The following is a 22,079-nucleotide window of genomic DNA, read 5'->3' on the forward strand; positions in this document are numbered from 1 at the left end:
TTTTCCCCCCTTTACTGTCCTACCTCCCACTGTTGGTTTTCATTGTTATTTTCCATTTCCTCTTCCTGTAATGTTTTGCCGAGGATGTTTTGAAGAGATGGTTTTCTAGCTGCAAATTCTTTTAACTTTTGTTTATCGTGGAAGGTTTTAATTTCATCTTCCATCCTGAAGCTTAATTTCGCTGGATACACAATTCTTGGTTGGAACCCATTTTCTTTCAGTGTTTGAAATATGTTATTCCAGGATCTTCTAGCTTTCAGAGTCTGTGTTGAAAGATCAGCTGTTATCCTGATTGGTTTACCCCTAAATGTAATCTGCTTCCTTTCTCTTGTAGCTTTTAAAATTCTCTCCTTATTCTGTATGTTGGGCATCTTCATTATGATGTGTCTAGGTGTGGATCTTTTATGATTTTGCACATTCGGCGTCCTATAGGCTTCTAGGATTTGGGATTCTGTCTCATTCTTCAAGTCTGGGAAGTTTTCTCATATTATTTCATTGAATAGATTGCTCATTCCTTTGGTTTGGACCTCTATACCTTCCTGTATCCCAATGACTCTTAAGTTTAGTCTCTTTACGTTATCCCATATTTCTTGGATGTTCTGCTCATGGTTTCTTAACAGTCTTGCTGAGCTGTCTATGTTCTTTTCAAGTTGAAATACTTTGTCTTCATTGTCTGATGTTCTATCTTCTAAGTGTTCTACTCTGCTGGTAGTATTCTCAATTGAGTTTTTAAGTTGGTTTATTGCTTCCTGCATTTCTAGGATTTCTGTTTGTTTGTTTTTTATAACCTCTATCTCCCTGTATAGTTGATCTTTTGCTTCCTGGATTTGTTTATGTAATTCATTGTCGAAGTGATCTTTCATTGTCTGATTTTGCTGTCTAATGTCTTCCTTGAGACTCCAGATCATCTGAAGCATGTATATCCTGAATTCTTTATCTGACATTCCATCTGCTGCAGCTATTACCTCTTCTAAAGTTGAGTTGACCTGCATTGCTTGTGGTCCTTTCTTTCCTTGTCTTTTCATACTGCTCGCGTTTCTTTCTGCTTGGTGAAACTGTTGTGTTTTTGAAATTTTCCCCCTATATATTTATATTGCTCTTGTATTGTTGAAAAGTCTCCCTTGCAGGGGCGGGCGGCGGCTGTGCTCCTCCTCCAATTGGGGTGATCTGTCTACCACGCTGACGGGCCGCTGGGCCTGTTCTGCCGGTCGGTCGCAGGTCTGCCTACCTTGCGGGCGTGGGTGGCGGCTCTGCTCTGCCCCTACTCCAATTGGGGTGTCGTGACTACCACGCCGGCAGGTCGCTGGGCCTGTTCCGGGCGCGGGTGGTGGTTCTGCTCTGCCCCTACTCCAATTGGGGTAACGTGACTACCGTGCCGGTGGGCAGCTGGGCCTGTTCCGGGCGCAGGCGAAGGCTCTGCTCTGCCCCTACTCCAACTGGGGTGACGTGTGTACCATGCCGGCAGGCCGCTGGGCCTATTCCGCCAGTCGGTCGCAGGTCTGCCTACCTTACGGGCACGGGCGGTGGCTCTGCTCTGCCCCTACTCCAAATGGGGTGACGTGTCTGCCGCGCCGGCAGGCCGCTGGGCCTGTTCCGCCAGTCGGTCGCAGGTCTGCCTACCTTGCGGGCACGGGCGGTGGCTCTGCTCTGCCCCTACTCCAATTGGGGTGTCGTGTGTACCACGCCGGCAGGCCACTGGGCCTGATCCGCCGGTCGATCGCAGGTCTGCCTACCTTGTGGGCGTGGGCAGCGGCTCTGCTCTGCCCCTCCTACCACGCCCGCGGACCTCTGGGCCTGTTCTGCCGGTCGGTCGCAGGTTTGCCTACCTTGCGGGCGCGGGTGGCGGCTCTGCTCTGCCTCTACTCCAATTGGGGTGATGTGAAAACTGCGCCGGCGGGCCGCTGGGCCTGTTTCGGGCGCAGGCAGCGGCTCTGCTCTGCCCCTCTGGCTTGATGACAAAGTGAGAGAGACTCGGGTGTTTGTGACTCACTTTCTTTACCAGGAGACCAACTGTTTCTGTCGCCGCTGGTATCGATGAAGTTCTCTCCTCCGCCGCTTTCTGATGACATCAGATCTCTGCCATGTTGGTATCCCATGCAAATGGCAGCATTTCGTTCCCTCCACAGTATTCAGCAGGACCCGGACCGAGAAGCAGTTTCCGCGGGTTCTTTAGCCCTGGGCCAGAGCAGTTCCGGGAGCCGGAATTTGGCGGCTCTGGGCTCGGTGTATGTTCTGATAGGAGCAGGCTCCAAGAAGCAGTTTCCGCAGGTTCTTTAGTACTGAGCCTGAGTAATTTGTCTGTGAGACGCAGGCGAATGGCAGCCTGAAATTACCTGTTCTTCATTAATTTATTTCTTCTGCTTTCTCTACATTTATTTTTCTTCTTTAATTTACATTTCCTTCTTAATTAGATATTAATATCTAGACATCACTTGAGCTACATCCCATATATTGAAATATATAATGTTTTCTACTTTTATTTGCTATATTGTATTTCTTTCATTCCAGAATTGTTTAAGAAACTGTTTTGAAATTTTTAGATGCCATTTTTTTCTTTCTTTTTTTTTTTTTGTAGTGTCATCATAATTTCTTTTTTTTGTACCAGGGATTGAAACCAGGAGTGCTTACTCACAGAGGCATATCTCCAGCCCACCCCCCCTTTTTTTTTAGACAGGGTTTCGGTAAGTTGCTTAGGGGCTTGCTAAGTTGCTGAGGCTGGCCTTGAACTTGTGATCCTTCTGCCTCAGTCTCCTTAATTTTTTTTGCATTGCAGTGACACAATTGTCTATACAATCATATTGTACCTTAATAAATGTCCCATAAGCACTTGTAAAAATCAATCTCACTGACTTTTTTTCAGTAACCAATATTTGATATATATTTGGATATGTTACATCTATTTTTAAAATTATATTATCTAGATTCTCTGCAGTCAATTGACCTGTCAATATGAGAGGTGATTGAAAGTAATGAATACACTTGAGTCTGTTTTTCTGGTATCTCCTATAATTCTTCCTTAAAAAAGTTGAATGTCAATGCTCTATTTTTGTGCATAACTATTCATAACTATGAACTATTAGCCTATTTATATTGTGAGTTATGTCTCTTACCATCATGAAGAATGTCTTTGTCTTGTATATTACTTTTTGACATTAATTCAAACTTGTCTGATAGTAAGAGCTCAACTCCTACTTCTTTTGTGGATAGTTTGGTTTGGGTCAACATTTTAATAGCACTTGCTATATACAAGACAATGTTATAAGCATTCTATGCACATTACCCGATATATGTATTTTTTAATCTTTCTACTGTTCCTGTGCTTTTATTTTCAAGCTTCATGCATACTTTTGTTCTAGTTGTTTCCATAGAGCTGTATATTGCTTTGAAATTCATATGAAGATTGTTTACTTTAAATAGGTAACCTTTTTTGTGTAAATTTTTTGCTGAAACAGATATGTTTAGTATTGGTTCTGTCCTATTTATTTTGTGCTTTCTCTTTTTATCTTTTTAAAGATGTCACTGTATATTTATTTTCTGTTTTGTTGTTGTTGTTGATATTGTTTTGTTTTTGATAAATATAGTAAGGTTTGAGGAGTTTTCCCCCAGAGGTTACTTGTGTAAACATAATTTTATAATCTTTCACTTCTTTAGACAATACCTACTAATATTCTATGATTGTATATGCACACACACATATATATATATAGTTCCAAATTTAGTTGATTGTTATTGATGTATACTATATACTATTCCCAAATTTAGTTGACTGTCTTTCTTAATATTTACCTTTGGATGCTTAAAAAACAATAAAAACAAAAACCCTTTGTTATTTGATTTGGCAGCATCAAATAGCAATCTTTGACCTTATTTATTAATGATGAGTAAATTTATACATTTATTTTCATCCACCTTCTTTGTCCTTTCTGTCCCAATTTTTTATTATCTCTTTTTTACATTGCCAGACGATATACAACTTTCTTTTCTGTCATTTTAACCTATGAGTTTGCTTTAATCTCTGTAATATTAAGTAGTCAATGATTGTTTCCAGCCCCTTTGCTATAACTCTCTGTTGCCTCTTGTTAAAATTTCTGTAGTATAATTGCTCATGTCAGGTTCATGGGTACAATACTCCTTGAGCTCCTGGATGTTACAACTTTTATTATTTCCTTTATATTGAAATCACTGTTTGCTCTGATATAAAATTCTTCACATTTTTTCCCTTGGTGTCTTTTGGTGTTGAATGTTACTGTGAAGAAGTCAAGGTCACTCTGAGATTTTTGCTTATAAATGACTTGATCTTTTTTGGCTAAATACTCAAAGGACCCCCCCCCCCTTTTTAAAAATTTTTTGAAGTCCAGGGACTTTACAGAATTTTGTGTTAGTATTTGAAACAGTGTCTGCTCCTTTGCAAATTGTCCTTTGTAGAGTTACTTTCTCTCCCTTTGTCTGGCATTCTATATTTTAAAGAAAAGCTACCCCTAATTGATTAATATGTTAATTGCTAAAATAAATATTTTAAACCCAGAACATATCATCCCCCTCAGATAACATCAGAATATGTAATGCCCCACTTGCTCTTTAGTCTTGTGCGTCAGCTAACACAGAGCATAAAACTTGCTGTGATGTTTAACTTTCAGAAAAGTTATTTCTTTGTCTAAAGAATTATAGGAATTAGAGCTGGGATTGTGGCTCAGTGGTGGAGCGCTTGCCTAGCATGTGTGAGGCACTTGGTTTGCACCACATATAAATAAAACTAAAACAAAAAATATATTAAAAAGGAAAGTAAATTTAAAAAAAAGAATTATAGGGATTGGCCCCAGGAAGTTGAGGTCAATTGTGATTTTAGAGAGAGGAGAGATACATACAATGGATGATGAAGACCACACTCAGTATGTAGTCTCCCTGCATTACCTCCTGCATCTCCTCTCCTTCCCTGTAAAAGTCCTTTCCTGTTCCTGAGTTCCCAAAGATGGGGCTCTGAGACAATAGTTCCCCCAGTCTTCCAGGGTGCTGGCTCTTGAATAAAACTGTTTTCTTCCCACCAACTTCCATTTCCCCAAGCTCTGGCTTTTGAACAGTGAGCAGATGATCTTAGTTTCAACAACATACTTAGTACTATAGGTCAATTTTTCTTGATATGTGGTGTGCTCTTTCAGTACATTGATTCTGGCCTTCTTTTACTTTATAAAATTTTTCTTAGAATATTAAATATTTAACTATTTCAACTTTAAATTAAAAAAACTACAATTTTCAACTAGTTCAATTATACTTAGGGTTAATATCCTTTGTCTATTTTCTCTCTTTTATAATCCTTTTACCTATTTTGCTGCTCTCTATTCTCTACATTCTGGATCATTAGCAGTAGCTATTCTCCCTGTGCATCTTCCAATTTTGTTTTCATTTCTGACTTTTTTGCTTTCAGACTTCCTTCAGCTTATGTTATGTATAGCTATTGCTCATTCTTTCTTCCCTGAGCCGCTGCAATCTCTACTTTGAGTTCTTGATTCCCGGAACTGATTGTTTTTTAAAGTTGGTTATAACTCATGAAGTAATGTTTGGTCCCAATTTCCAGATTGACCTTTACTGATTCATAATGTGACCCATAGGATCTAAGAATGTGTGAGTATACCTACTATAAACCTCAGAACTCCTCCGATTGCTTGGTTTCAGGGTCAAGAATCCTCTTTGAGCAGATTAAGTCCTTTGGAAGGCATGGGTAGGATGAATGCTTAAGAAATAAGTCACTCTGTGCTTTTGATATGGTAGCATTTACATGTCTTATTAATATCCAATAGTTGTCAGTTTTCTGATTATTAAGTATTCCAACCAGCTCCTGAAAACAGTATATTTCCTAGAACACTAAGATTTTCTCATGAAAGATAGAAGAAAACGAAAGAGCTACACTGCTACCAGACTTTCCTAAAATGAACTTTGCTTAAAAGAGTACGATCCTCTGATACTCTCTCATCTCTAAAGGGAACAGTTTTCATTATGTGTCATCTATTAACTGACACACTAATTTTGTGCTAATGATAAGATAGGGAAAATTAATGATTTTGCAAATTATAGCAGATTTAAGAGCATGTATTCTGTGTGTGATTGCAATCTCTAATCAGTGGGATGGAACAAAACAGATTATGATAGTGGGACTGGCTTCACCAGGGAGGCAGTGATGACCAAAAAGTTAGGGTAGGGAACTAAGGGAGACCAGGTAGACTGTAAGTGAAGATTGTTGACATCTTTCAGAACCAACTTACCAATTGTCTTAATTAGTGGACAGCTGGCGTGAAAGGTGCCCATATGGGCAGCATTGGCAACAAAGAGCTGCTTCAGTTGGATGTGATAGTAGCTTGAAATCCAGGAGAAAGGAAATGCAGGAAAGAAGAGGAGAAAACTCCATTGTGGGAACAGCACCAGCACAACCCTGTTTTGATCAATTGTTTGGGGAGTTTCTGAGGCAATCCCTTGACCATTTTTCTTTCTTAGGGCATAACTGTTTGGGGGACTTGTGGGGAAAAGAATTTGAGGAGAGTGTGCTCCAGAACCTGGGGAGGCTGGAAGGCTTTAATGGCTATGTCTTACAGCATGGATTGGTTGGAAGTCTCAACAGCCACGGACTAACACAGAGGCATTCTACAAGTCATCTACTTTTCCTGGCATATTTTTCCTTTTTGTGGCTAAAGCATTCCTCTGGAGAATTATTCCTGAGGCAATAAGAACATAAGAGAACTGTCCTTACCACAACCGCTGCCCAACCCATGCCCAGCCATGTGGTCTCAAATGGGAATGTCAGTCAAGGTGCCAACTCAGGACAGGTTTTTAGCTGGTTCAAGGACCTATTATTACACAACTTCAGATTAGTAACTGACCTTTGTTCTGGTCCCACAGCTTTGAATGTTCTTGGCTCAAGCCATGTTGGAAAAGCCAAGAGCAATAAATGAAAAGTTTTTTTTTTTTTTTTTTCTTTTCCAGACTCTCAGAGAATGTGAAACTTAAGAACATAAAATGGTTGAAGTTAAATTGTTCTGGTGACGGTGCTTTAATGAATTTATCTGTACCAGGGTTTTGAGATCTGGTTGTTTAGTCTTTTGACTCAATGTACCATCCAGTATCCTTTTAATAAGTTTTGTTTTTCTCTTTTGTTTGGTATCTTAAAGTAATATATGTAACTTGCAACAAAAGAACATATACAAGCATTCAAGAAATGGTAAGATTGGACAAGGATAAATTGTATATTTAAACCAACTTGCAAAAACCAGTGAGATCTGGAGTGGGACTTAGGAATCATCAACACTGGTGAGGAAGTTTGAGGATCCATCTGATTAATAATGTACTTTGCACCCTAACCCCAAGTAAATGTAAATATCAAATTAATTAATGAAATACTAATATCTTATATAAATCACTAAAGCAATTCCCATGAATATGCTTCTGGAAAAAAAACGACAAATCCAAAACATGCTCTAAAAATGTTTTAAGTGGTAGAATGATAAAATAAAACTATCCTTCCCAAGAGTAACCCCTTCCCCTTATTTTCCTTCTTATTTGCTGGGGATTGAACCCCTTGGCCTTTTGCATTCTGCCGCTGAGCAACACCCCCGATCCCAAGAACTCAAATTGAGATTTGTATACTTTGTGTGTGTGTGCTGGAGATTGAAACCAGGACTGTTTTTAATTTTTTTTTTTTTAGTTTAACTGGACACAATACGTTTATTTTATTTATATGTGGTGCTGAGGATTGAACCCAGGGCTTCACACCTGCTAAGTGAGCACTCTACTGCTGAGCTACAACCCCAGCCCACAAAACCAGGACTTTGTACATACTAGGCAAGTTGGTCTACAACCAAGCAACAACCCCAGCCTTTTTGAAAATTTGGGACAAGGTCTCACTAATTTGCCCTGGATGGCCTTAAACTTACCATCCTCCTGCCTCAGCCTCCGAAGAAGCTGGGATTAGAGGTGTTTGCCACTGTGCCCAGCTACTTCTTTTGCAAAGTGTGTGTGTGTGTGTGTGTGTGTGTGTTTGGTACCAGATATTGAACCCAGGGATGCTTTTCCACTGAGCCACATCCCCAGCTGCTTTTCATATTTTTACTTAGAGGCAGGATCTTGCTGAGTTGCTTAGGGTCTAAGTTGCTGAGGCTGGCTTTGAACTTGTGATCCTCCTGCCTCAGCCTCCCTAGCTGCTAGGATTATAGGTGTATGCCATAGTACCCAGTGGAAAAAAAATAAATTCTGATTTTAGAATTAATACATATTTCTGGAGTGAAGCATACACTGTACTATTACTTGTGAATACTTCCATGTTACCTCTTTGGAATCCCTGCAATGAAATTCTAGGTAAAGGCAATCAATGTGATTTTTAAAAGTTGCCCAGGACATATTTAACTGTTATGGCTACAGGCTGTACAATTCAGTGTTATAATAATTATATGTACCCTTGGCTACTTGTCCAGATAAATTTAAGATGTACTTTGCTCAGCAACAAAACAAAATGTTGATATTTAATATTTATAAAGTCAGAGTCTGACAATAAGTAAATGAGAATAGCTGCAGAGCACTTTCTAGCTATACCATAGCTTCTAACTTTATAATGGCCAAGTCTGTGATTCTACTCTGTACCTAATAGAAATCTTAAAAAGCTCTCAAATAACTTACTTGCCATTGTACCTGGGATTCTACTTCTATTGCCTGGTCTTTGGTAGCAAGTCTTTTTTTATCTAAGGATACCTTCAGTTGACAGAGACTCCCTTGTTAGATTTTGAGGACTAAGTGACAAAGAAACTACTAGTGATGAAACATTTTTTAAAAATATGCATCTTACAGCAATTTATCAAGCAGAATTGTAGAATTCATTTTTAAGCTGTACCACTTTACATGGGATTTATATTTGTGTGTGTGTGTGTGTGTGTGTGTGTGTGTTGGTCAGCAGAAAGGCAGTCAACACTTGTCATTTGTGATGTTACAAAGCCAGTACTCCTAAGATAAAGGTGGTGGTGATGGTGGGGAGTTCAAATCTGTATGTGGTAGGCAGAAAGGACCCCCAAAGATATATACATCCTAATATTCAGAACCTGTCAATGTGTTACATTAAGCAGCAAGAGAATTAAGCTTAAAGATGATTGAATTAAAGTTGCTAAGCAGTTGTTCTTGAAATGGGGAAACTATAAGTGTAAAACCAATATAATTGCAAAGGTTCTAATAAGCGAGACAGAAAAAAATGGAAGAGGGCGGCAGACAGGTTGGAGTCAGAAAAATACGTGTGACAGCAGAATCAAGGTATGACACGATGTGAGAACTTAACCCATTGCTGCTGGCCTGAAAGATGGACCAAGAGGACATGTGCCAAGGAATTTGAGTGGCCTCTAGAAGCTAGAAAAGGCAAGGAAGCAAATTCCCCTTTAGAGCCTCCAGAAAGGCCAAAACCTTTGCCCACTGAGACCCACACTGGACTTCTGATCCACAGATCTGCATTGTGTGTGCCACTGAATGGTGGTAATTTATCACGGCAGTGGTATAAAACTAATATACCGTCAATGACATTTTAGTTTGCTGCAGGGCAGAACTCTACTAGGAAACAGTAGCTGGTGGCATAGATTTTCTTACAATAAGAATGGATTTCATTTTAAATTTTAAAAACCATCAAGATCTTCAAAAATTCTTATTTCATTGAAAACAGAGTTGAGCTGACCTGATATAATTTCCTGTGTCTCAACTCTTTTCCCTTTTGCCTTATGCTGACATACAGGTCAAAAATGTCAGTGATTTATTTTTCCAGAACCAGCAACACACAGAAATTGATAGGATATAAATTCAGAAATGTTTTCTTCCATGGTTTTTTAAACTGTAAATCTTAAAATCTTCATTCATTTATGTTAGTTAATACCAGCAAAAGTTAACAATGAAGAAAAACAACAGGGCAAAGAAAGAGATGAAAGGGAAACTGAGAAAACATGAGTTTACACCGAATGGTCAGTAATAAACTAAGGCACATTTTTCTATCAGTATGCAAAATCACAAAGCAGACACTTGGTTTTCATACATACCTGAGCTGACATAAATCATCTGCCTAAGGTGTGTGAATTTTCCCAAGGTGCATGAATAGAAAAAAAAATCATAACTTCCCAAACAGTATTATTCTACCTCATATGATTTGATTTTTAGGCTATTGTCTTGAAATAATTCCTCCTGTAAAACAATGTGTTGGGCAAGTGATTTGTGACCAAGTATGAAAAGTGCCCCAGCTTCAGCAAATAACTTTAGCATATGCTACCTCCAAGAAGTATGTTAAAACGTATTTGCCATCTCTTTTTCATAGAACAACTAAAATTGTTATTTATTGTGGTGCTGGGGATCAAACCCAGGGCCTTACACATGTGAGGCTAGCACTCTACCACTGAGCTACTTCCCTAGCCCTCATTTTTTTAAAAAATTTTTTTCTGGTAAATTTTATTTATTCAATATCAGGGTTTCCAAAAAGGCTGCCTGTTCCGCAACTCAAAGAGCACCACAATCTACTGAATTAAATGACATCCATGCAAATGGCTCCCCCTGGTGTTGTTCAACTGAGTGATTCAGGATTTAAGGTCCTGATGCCTTCAGGGTTTTTTATTTTTTTAATGGTATGGGGAATTGAACACAGGGTGTTCCAACCACTGAGCTACATGCCTAGCCCTTTTAATTTTTTGAGACAGGGTCTCACTAAGTTGCCCAGGCTGACCTTGAACATAACATCCACCTGCCTTAGCCTCCCAAAAAAACACTTTAAGTTATTCTTACCATTCCATTCCATCTTTTTGTGCATGTCTCTATACTTTTCAAGCTATATATTAGTCCCACTTCAATATAATAAGAGTTCAGTGTAGGGGCTGGGGATATGGCTCAAGCGGTAACACGCTCACCTGGCATGCCAAAAACTAAAAAAAAAATAAATATTAAAAAAAAAATTCTCTCTCTTAAAAAAAAAAAAGGAGTTCAATGTACTTACTGCTTGAATTATATTATTTTTGGTTGTTACCCAGTGTCCTCCAAGGATTGATTTTACTTTATCCAGTTTCAAAATCAGAGTTTTTATAATTATTTCTTAAGTACTAGCACATGAAATCTCTAATTTTTATAAAAAATAAAGTCTTATATCTATCCTTTGTTTACTGTTACTTTTCTTTATTTCCTTCCAGGTTAAAGTCAATTTAGTTTGGTTCCTTTTTCACTACACTATTTTTCTTGCTTGATAAATTGCAAAGGAACAGAAAATGAGAAATTTAAAAATTTTCAAATAATCTTCAGTTTTCTTAAGGAAGGAAAGAAAACTGGAAAGGGTTTGTTTTTGAGTATGGGTACTGAAACCCAGGGCCTCACCCATGCTAGGTACCTTACCACCTGCAAATCACATCCCCAGTGGAAAACTGAAAAGTAAAGGGAAAGAAGTTGCTCTAGCTGGATAGCAAAAAGTTGTGTTAGAGATGTCAAAGAAATATGAACAGTCTATAGTATTACTTTTCTTGGAGGGCAGCTGCAAAGGTAAAGATTTGATAAGCCCTATATTAATTTATTTTTGTTTAAGGTATAAAGTGAATTTATTTCAAACCACAGAAAACAAGTTTTGAAAATCATGTGAAAATTGATATCCAAAGATTTGTCACATCTAGAAAATGGGTCAATTTAGAACTTCAACACTATTTTTGAGGACAAAGCCTGCAAATCCCCCTTAAATTATAATAGCATAAGACCTGTAGGACTGACTTGGTACCCAGTTGCTGTTTGCTTTGTTTACCTTCTGCTATTTAACTCAGGAATCCAAACAGCAAGGAGAAATCTGTACCAAGAAAAGCTGACCTTAAGAGCTTTGTAATGTTTTGAACAACCAATAAAAAAAAAAAAAAAAAGCTGACCTTGACAGGGTAAACTTTTGTCTCTTTCATAGGCAACTTAAATTGGCATTGGCTTTTGATAATATATTACCAAGACCGTATAATACACATACCCTAGACAATTATCCTGGCTAATGGCAGCAGTGGCAAATCCCAAGAATTCGGGTCAAATACAGTTCTATATTTCAAAGTCAACTTTTATTTTATTTATTTTGTAGATGGACAGAATGCCTTTATTTTATTTTTATGTGGTTCTGAGAATCGAACCCAGTGCCTGTCACACGTGCGAGGTAGGTGCTCTACCACTGAGCTACAGTCCCAGCCCTCTGAGATGTTTTTTTAAAAAAAAAAAAAAAAATTGCAAAGAGGTGAGGATGAACATACTTATGGGCTTGGGTTCTGAAACCAGACATGAGCTTGATAGAATTTTTTAACCAAAGCGTGTTTATTTCTTCATTAGAAAACATAGGTCAAATGAGAATAGCTACTTGTAAAGTCATGAGGAAATCAGAACATGTGTACACAAGTAAACTATGGTATGCCTTCACTATGCTGCACACTTTAAACTATCATTTCAATTACTCTTCATAGCTCTATGAGGTGGCTACTAGTCCTATTTTATAGCTGAAGTAAGCTTAAAGTTTACCAGAAGTTTCACATCTAGTAAGAGATAGAACCAAGAATTTACATCAATAGTAACAGATCCCAAAGCTTTTATTTTCCTCTGCATCTACTATTTTGAGGAACTGTGAAAAAATGTTCCTCTTAAGTCAGGTTCTTTAAATTTTGATTAACTTTTATAATAAGAGTATTTTTGTTTTGAAATAAGATTATAACAAATGTTTGTATGTGAAACATTTGTTCTACTAGGCAGCTTCAACATCAAAAACTTGTAATTTAAAATATATAACCTTTATATTAACTTTAAAAAAAGCCATTTCAGGAAATTAACAAAATAACCTAATCAGATGTATTTCAGAAATGTATTTATTCTTTCTAGTTTCTGGCTCACTTTTTTGGTAAGCACTGTCTCACAAAATGTACATTCCAAGACTAAGGAAAGTGAGCAATTAAAAGTGCTTTAAAAATACATTCATGTTATTGCTCCCCACAATGTATGAATGGTAACTCATTTATATAACACAGATTTTTGCTCTGTTATCCAATGAAACATCCTCAAAAATGAATCATTTTTAAAATGTTATCTGATAAAATTAAAATGTCCCTGATTATTTTCCTAATTCAATACAGCTGACCCATAAACAGTCATTTCTTGTCTCTGTACATTTTCACAGTGACTGCTCAATATGCAGCACCTAATAACAGCATCTAGGAAGCCAGAAGGCCACAAAGATAGTCAAATATCTTAGGCCACAGTTTGAAGAAAACAGAATATGCCATAATAGATTAATATCATCAGAATCACCCAAGACAGGTAAAATTCCACTTCATTACTAAGAGATGTAATTCAGTTAAACATGATCATTAAACTGAACATGGTATCAATTTTCAGTATTTTTCTAAGATTTGAAAATTGTAGCTTCCCTGTTCATAAAAAGTTGTATATCACTTTAAAAATCACTGGGTTGTAATTTACTATGACTAACAGTGGGAAGCCTATTGTAAGACTTGGTTCTGACCTAAAGGAGAAAAAAAAAACACAACTTCTTGAAAAGGTAAAATAGCTTAAAGCATTTAATATCTAAACAAATCAATCTGTTAATAGTAGTCACAAAATATGCTTAATATAGAAACCCACATTTATGTCTTTAAGAAAAAGTGTAAATTGTATTTTACCTCAAAACATAAATTAACCCGCTTAAAGAATCAGCAGCGGTCAAAATCATGGTGAATTTTAAACAACTTCAGAATAAAATAACAATAAGTACATTATACTGCTTTATATCTAAAAAATGCTTACAACTTCTCATAAAAATAGTCTGAGGCAACTATTTTTTCTTTTATTCTCTTACACACATGTTCAACACTATGGGCAACATTCTTAAAACCTTAAGTTTCACAGACTTTCAGACATTCAAATACTGTGGTCCCCTTTTCTTTGATGTGGCTTATTCAGCTAAAAAAAAAAGCATGGTAGACAACTTAATACATTTTCACCAAATTTAAAGTAGTACAAAAATTTTAAGACTCTACAGAACTACACATCGTACCTAATACATCATTAAAAATAGAAGACAGTATTTTCTTCAGCAAATAAAACAGCATACTGGTATGCTGTTAATGCATACCTTTTTAATATGTACTGTCATTCATAAATTATTTACAACTTCTACTTATGTGAAGAGAATTAGAATGTAAATTTTTCTGCAAAACTGGAAAAAAGCAATACAAAATTTGTGAAAGCCTGTTTTATATTGTACAAAAGTAAGCCAGTTTTCTCTTCAAATACCAGATACTGTATGCAGTGATATTTTGGACATATTATAGATTATAGTAATTCTTGAGGATGTTTTAAAGCTGGAGGTAAGTTTACAGGTCTTGATTCTTCATCAAGGAGTACTAGATCTTCTATCTCACTGCCTCTGTATTTCCTTTTACATATTTTTACCACCACCTTTTTCTTAAGAAATAACTTCAATGCTTCTCTTGATGCAACTGCTTTTGCATTTTCTTTGCTTTTTCCACAGCCAGTGCCCAAGTACACCGACTTGCACCTCAATTCACAAACAATACTTTCTTGAGAGCTCTTATTTTGAGGCAGATCTGCCAGTTCTTTTAGTGGGACAAAAAACACATCCAGTGTTGCTTTCAGAGCCTCAATAGCTGCATTTAGGAGCTCTCCATGATTCACATTGGGACTAAAGCCACCAACAGCTACTAATTTCCATGCCACTGTTTTATACAGTCTATTGAAGAAAGGTTGCTTCTGTTTCACATCTTCATTGGTTAATTTGCAACAAGAGAACTTGATAGAACTCTCACTTGACTGTGAAGTACTTTTAGAAGGCAACTGTGAGGTGCTACTCTGAGAACTACTCTTAGAAGCTAGCTGGGACACACTTGCTAAGGAAGTACTTTTGGAAACCATAGATCCACTGGTCTGGGAGCTGCTCTTGGAAGCTAACAGTGATGCAGCTACCTGGGAAGTGCTTTTGGAAGTGAGCAGTGATGTATTTGTTGAGCTGCTCTTGGGAGTTAGTAATGATGTGCCTGATGAGGAACTGTTTTTAGAAACTGATGATGAAACACTTGCCTCTGAACTAGTTTTGGAAGTTAACCCACTTGAAGCTGTCTCTGAACTAGGTTTAGAAGACAATAATGGCAACTCTACTTCTGAGCTTCCAGAAGTACCCAACAAGGGCACCTCAATCTCTGAGCTGCTCTGAGAAGCAGAGACTGAAGAACCTTCCAAAGCACTCTTTTTAGGTGAGCCACTTTGTTGTCTGGAATCAGTGGACTGGGTCACGTGACTATTCACACTGGATTTCAACAACGAAGAAACAAATGATGCTGAACCATGCTTATCTGGAGCTTCTGATTCAGAAGCTTTTCCAGATCCTGCCGTTGTTACCTGAGAGGAAATGCTGCTGCTGCTTTGGCTGGAAACAGATCGATCTCCCTCACTCATAGAGCTATTCTGACCAGAGATGCCAGAGCTCCGAGTGGAGTTTCCACTACTCTCTGATTTGGTGGATGACCCCGAACATGTAGAACTGTTTTCTGGCTGAGCAGATGTACGTTCTGTTTTGGCAGAAATTTTTGCAAGATCTCGCTCAACTGCAGAGTTGTTTTTTCCTTCTATGATTCGTTTTTTGGATAGCTCTTCTACCCCTTCTAAAAAGAAGGAAAACACAGATATTTAACTAGAAAATACATCATATATATCAGCTGACAAGACAAATATTCAATTATATAAAGGCACAACGTAAAAATATTTCAGAACTAGTAGTTCCTTTAAAAAGTGTGAAATTAACTTCTTAAAACAGTGTTGAATAACCATTAATTTCTAATATTAAAAATATTAACAGCATCAGACAACATGGGACACTTCAAACTCTACAGCAAAATAAACTATCAAATTCAGAGCCTAAAACACACAGACATATAATTTAGGTTAACATTCCAATTTAATAACATTATATAAATTCTAACTTGTTAAAAAAATTAGTAATGACAATTCCTAATTATATCAAACTTATTTTCTAAACTCCTATGTATGTTCACATCTATGATCTGCTAACCATTGCTACTCGATATCCCTCTTTTCTTCACCTTGGCAACCAGTTCGTCTCTTGTTGTATGGATTGGAGCATCTGTCACTTTGATGCCTTCAGCCATACTAAGAATTTTATCCATAACTTTTTGAGGGTACCTGAAAAAGAAAGAAAAGTCACTTTTAAAAAGTGTTTTTCTTTAAACTACTACTTGTGGTGTGCAGAAGGAAAAAAAAAAAGCCACAGGAACTGCATTTCCTGGTTGCAATCAAGAAAGTGTACCAACCGACAAGAACTTTTAGTTTCCTGGAAGCCCATAAACAAATGCCTTAGGATCTGGTAGGCGGATCTCTCCTCACTAACCTTTAAACCTAGCTTTCAACTACAAGAGCGCTGTCAGCTTTACACTAACAACCCCACCGACAGTCCCCCATACAACGGGGACACCCACAGACTGTTAATTGTGTCCGCGGTTCGCGGAGACGCCCTTCTCACCCTTAGAGGGCAGCGGTCCCGTGAATTCCCGCGCTTCACAACTTCCCCTCCCCACCGAGGTCGTACTACGAAGGGCTCAAGATCCCGGGTCCCAGGTCCCAGTTCGGAGGCGGGAGAGAAAACCGAAAGCCGGTCAGGGACGCTTCCTTACTCACCGGCACCCAAGGAAGACGTGGTTTGCCCAGGCCATGGAAAAGGAGATGAGCTGCTGCAGCTGCCGACTGCGGGTCCCGCTCTCGGCTTCGGCAGCTTCGTCCGGGTTAGCGGAAGCAGCGCCACCCGCGGGGGCCAGGTCCCCGGCATTGCGGAGCAAAAACTCCCGGCGGTGGCGCCAGTGTTTGTCAGTCTCGCCCTCGCAGCGCAGCGCCTCCACCCAGGCGGCCACCCGCGGGTTCTGGCTCAGGTACTCCGACACCTCCTGCGCCATGTTGGGCCTGCAGGACGCGGAGGGCACCAGCAGACGCTGCACCGGGTAAGAGACAGGGTGCGCAGGGGCGAACGGCCCTGTCACTGCGGCCTGCACCGGCTGCCCTCCAGAGAACGCCCCTCAGGAGGCCCACACACCAAACAACAGCGTCCAGAGCAGCTGAACCGCCCACTTCCGCCTGCCGCCGGCTCCTTCCCTTTTATAACCTCGCCGCCGCCGCGCGCTCGCGCGTCCTTCCGGTGCGCGCCGGCTCTCCCAGGACGCTTTGCGGCGTCTGGGCCGCGGCGACGCAGCGGCCGCGCCAAGCCGCTCTGGGGCAGTCCGCGGGGGAAGGGAGGGAGACAGGAGGAGGGCGCTTGGCGCCTCCCGCCCTGCGAGGGAGGGCCGCTAGTGGGGTTCGCCCGGGGCGTCCCGAACCTCGGCGGAAACCCGTGCGTTCTGGCTTCGCTTTATGACGCCGCACGCTCCGTCAGCCCCCTCCCAGTCCGGTGCGGCGCCTATAGTGGAGGCGAGTGTGTGCGTCGAGCCGCCTGGTCGGCGGGGCTGACTGGCAGGCGGGCCGAGCCCAGGAGACCTGGGTCTCCGCCCCCAGGACGCTGACTACCGAGCGCAACCAAAATAAACAAAAGCTTGCTCCGGGTTTGTTTTGCTGCGGGAAAACAGCTGCTGGCACTGTTTTGAATGTAGATAGGCGAGGCATTCTGAGGCCGAGTCTCTGATGGCGTTTAGGAATGGGGGAGTGCCTTTTAGATTGTAATACTAAACGTAACGAAGTTAAACGATTTATCCAGTTGGGTAGAGCTGAGGGGGTGCAGTCTTGGAAGCTAGTCCTTGCTGGCAGGCACCGGGGTTGGTTTCCGCAGTTTCTTTTAGTTCAGTGGTTCAGCGTAGACAATACCTCCTTCCTCTCCCTTTCGTTTTTGGTCAGTAACGTAACAGAACGCACCAACAACGTTTTGTACTGTAGCACTTCCTTAAATTTAACAATTTTAACTCCCAACTACACAAATAGCCAATGGCCGGTACCGCTCCAAACCTCTTCCCCTCCTTGAGGTATCTCTCCCGCCCCCCCCCCCCTTTTCCTGTCTACAGTATTTGCAGTTAAAACATACACTTTACTGTAGGCTTGCTTATTTTTAACGTTTATCCAGGTATATGTGTACTCTAAGATTAAAATTAATAATCTTTAAAATCATACATAGTGATAAATTGTGAAATTTAAATTTTCCTTTAATGTGAACTTTGTGGACAATAAGAATAATCAAATAGAAAAGGTCATGTTAGCTAAAATCCGATAAGATCAACAAAAAAGTTACATAATTTATATACATGTTGAGCCAATCAAAACCCAGATAGTGTATGAAAATAATATTGTCTACTTTCCTGCCATTCCGTGGGTTGGAAAGAAAATATAACAACTGGCACAAAGAAATTTTGAAGCTTGGGATTCGGGCACAAAGAAATTTTGAAGCTTGGGATTTTGCTTCTAGTTTTGCTATTTGGTCTTTGTTACGGTTGCTGAAAATTCAGAGGGAAAAGATGTGCAGAAATCTGGCTATTTAAAAGATGTAGAATTTCATATTCTTTCATGAATTCTTTAGTAAGGAACTCACCGACAATTAAAATAATCTGTGATTACATACCTAGATGATACTGGTGAATTTTAAACCAATAATTTTTTTTTCTTACTGCCTTGAAGGGAGAGCAAATTAGAATCTAAATTTCAAGATAATTTTTAAAGTTGTAATAAAAGCAATATAGTCTGAAAGCTATACTTCTTACTTGCAAACCTGAGTATTTGACAAAACATAGGTGTATTTTTCCTTTGATTCTTAAAAAGTTGACATAAAGATTGAGAAGAATATATACATAACAAAAAAAAGTTTGGACTGGGGAAGAGTTTCAGAGAGAAGGTGAGAGGAGAACGTAGGTAATAACTCGGAAAATTAAGGAGAATGTAGGATAAAATGGGGGGGAGTTTTGGATGATATAAATTGCTAGATTGATTTTGAGGTCTAACAGCAGGTCTTGACTCTGCCTTAACCTCTGGAAGAAGAAAACTCCCTTGGCACTCTTAAATCAGCAGGGATTAGCCTTAAGAAGAGGAGAAATGAACACAGAGGGCCTTTTACAGCTTTGATAACTGACCACACTACTCCCTCCTCTGCCTTAACACAGGCACATGCACCTTGGTGCACACACCTGGAGGAAATCCAAAACTTTCCCGAAAAGTGTTGAATGGTGAAGTGCCTGCCAGGCACCAAGGTCCAAGGTGATGTTAGGCTGTGAGTGGACAAAGGATGAAGCTGTCAGTTGTCACCGACCCGCCCAGCCAACTGGGGGGGGGGGGGGGCGTGCCTCTTTTGGTACCAGGGATTGAACCCAGAGGCACTTAACCACTGAGCCACATTTCCAGCCCTTTTTATTTTGAGTTTGGGTCTCACTAAGATGCTTTAGGGCCTCGCTAAATTGCTGAGACTGGCTTTGAATTTGCAATCCTCCTGACTCAGCCTCTCTAGCTGCTGGGATTGCAGGTGAGAACCATTGCAACCAGCCAGCAGTTAGTTCTCAATAAGACATCCAGTCAAGCCAGGGTGATGGATGATGCACACCTGTAATCCAGTGACTCTGCTCAAGAGGCTGAGGAGGCTGAGGCAGGAGGCACGCAAGTTCAAAGCCAGCCTCAGCAACTTAGGCCCTAAGCAATAATGTAGAAAGACCCTGTCTCAAAATAAAATAAAAAATAAAAAGGGCTGAGGATTGCTCAGTAATTAAGCACCCCAGTACCAAAAAAAAATCAGATCATTGAGGTTCAGATGGGCCAAATCAATAGAGGAAACCTCTGACAAATGTTCTAGAAGTGATCAGTAAAAGTGCCTTGCTTGTGTTGGGAGATCAAACAATTCCACTATCAGCAGAAGAAAGCACAGAAAATGCTAGGATAATACCTATGCCTCTATTCCACTGTTGCCCCATTAGGCACCTATCAGAAGAGAAAAGGAAGAGAGAGAATCCCAGCCAACTGAGAAACATCTGCTTCCACTGTCCCAACTAAGTTTCAAACAAGTGGCTGAATTCTCTTCATTTCACAAGATTAAGTTTTCTACTATAATTGGAAGCACATTCATAGGCAGCTGCTATATCATATCTCTGAAGAAATCCATTATAAATTCCAGTGGGAAGCTGGCCTTTCTTCAGAAAGAAAAAACCTAGAGGTTTGAAGCATGGAAGCACTTGGTATGAAGGTCTGCATATGGAGTGCGGAGCGAACACTCCCATCAGTGTCATGGCTGAGGTTCTGGCTTGGTTTAAGAACACTTCAAAATGAAGGGAAAACTTATACACAAATGATGTGCAATGATGTGTGAAGTCACAAGGAAGCTGAATCACAGTGATAAGGTGTGTTGTCCTGAAACACAAAGCAAGGGAATGTTTTAAGAAGAAAGTATGCCCTGAGTTAGAAACTGTGCAGAAATCAAGTAAGAGGAAGGTTGGTATTAATAGTTGGGTTTAGAGATTGAAGCCATTGGTGAGATGAGCAAAAGCATTTTTTAAAAATATTTTTTTTTAGTTGTCAATGGACCTTTAATTTTATTTATATGTGGTGCTGAGAATCAAACCCAGCACCTCACACATGCTAGGGAAGTGCTCTACCCACTGAGCCACAACTCCAACTCCAGCATTTTTGCTAGAGTGCTGGAGGCAAATTCTATATTGGAGCTCAAGAGAAGGAAGTGGAGTCTTTTCACTATGAAGAGTAGAGGAGAGAGGAAAACTGGAGAAGTTCATGGGGTCAATCAAGGCTGCTTTGAATTTAAGGTGTGAGTAGCTTGAATATGTGCAAATGCTGGTTGGTAGACCTAACAGAGAGGAAGAGTTTGAATATCTTAGAGTAAAAGACAGTAACAATTTCTGAAGAAGTAAGAGGGGCTTGGATCCAATTCACAGATGGTAGGTAAACAGACACTCCTTCATTTTGAAAGAAAAAGAAGGTGTTTCTAAGTTTACAGGTGGGAAGTTGAGATGAAGTCCATCTGATGAAGTAAAGAGTGCTTGCAATGGACATTTCAGAGAGCAGAGGACAAGCTTCCTAGAAAAACACAGCTCAATAACCGCTGACTTTTAAAAAAAAATTATGAAGTGCATATGTATGCAAAAATTAAAGTTTAAAAAGAATAAAAGATAAAATTAAAGTAGAAATCTTCCCTCTTTTACCTCTGGTCCCACTCTGCAGAGATGAACATTAATGCCAATTTCTGTATTTGGATGGTTATTTTCATAAATTAAAATTATATGCTTATATTTGCATTTCTTGGTTTTTCATGTTTAAAAGCAGTAATTTTATTCCGGAATGGAAGCATGACAAATTCATATCTTTTGTCCCACCCCTTCTTTCTCCCAGTTTTCATTAGCTGTATTTTTGTGACTCTCCTGTTGGCCACCTTTCATAAATTCAAATATTATACTTCTTCTTTACTTTCTTCATCTATCAATTTTTGACAATCAACTCTGATTCCCACATCATATAAGAAAATTCTAGAGGAAAGACCATGTTTTAGGTGTTTAGATTTAAAAAAAAATGCCTTTAAGGGCTGGGGCTGTAGTTCAGTTCAGTGGCAAAGCACTTGCCTAGCATATGTGAGGCACTAAGTTTGATCCTCAGCACCACATAAAAATTAACAAATAAAATAAAGGCATTCTGTCCATCTACAGCTACAAAAGAAATTTTTAAAAAATAATTATGCCTTTAACATAAAATTGAATCCCAAGTGGTAAATTGGCAGCAGATAGAGAATTCTAAAGGAACCCTACTCACTTGTAGGGTTTATGCCATTCTGGTTTTACTTTCCGCCTTAACACTAACACATATTAATAAATGTTTACTGCTTTGGGGATGAAGTGAGACTGTAGTTACACTTTTTTTTTTTTTAAGAGAGAGAATTTTTTTATTTTTTGGCTGACACAACATCCTTGTTTGTATGTGGTGCTGAGGATCGAACCCGGGCCGCATGCATGCCAGGCGAGCGTGCTACCGCTTGAGCCATATCCCCAGCCCTGTAGTTACACTCTTCATGGATGTTATTTTCTTTATTTTTCCTGTGGAGATCAGTT

General features: G+C 39.4%; 1 protein-coding gene across 2 annotated transcripts; it reads right to left on the reverse strand.

Moving 5' to 3' along the window:
* Positions 1-12,293: 12,293 nt before the first annotated feature.
* Cdkn2aip (CDKN2A interacting protein) lies at positions 12,294-17,113 on the reverse strand. Of its 2 annotated transcripts, none has more exons than XM_027926883.2 (3): positions 16,696-17,113; positions 16,073-16,203; positions 12,294-15,665 (listed from the first exon to the last, which is right to left on the reverse strand). In XM_027926883.2, exons 1-3 carry the CDS (start codon positions 16,965-16,967, stop codon positions 14,320-14,322), a joined length of 1,749 nt encoding a protein of 582 aa, XP_027782684.1. In that variant the 5' UTR covers positions 16,968-17,113; the 3' UTR covers positions 12,294-14,319. The 2 variants fall into 2 exon arrangements, with proteins under 2 accessions (XP_027782684.1, XP_027782685.1); XM_027926884.2 differs by having other exon boundaries at positions 15,572-15,665; positions 16,104-16,203.
* Between the last annotated feature and the right edge of the window lie 4,966 nt (positions 17,114-22,079).

Source organism: Marmota flaviventris, chromosome 3 (genome assembly GCF_047511675.1).
Source record: "Marmota flaviventris isolate mMarFla1 chromosome 3, mMarFla1.hap1, whole genome shotgun sequence".
Taxonomy (NCBI): Eukaryota; Metazoa; Chordata; class Mammalia; order Rodentia; family Sciuridae; genus Marmota; species Marmota flaviventris.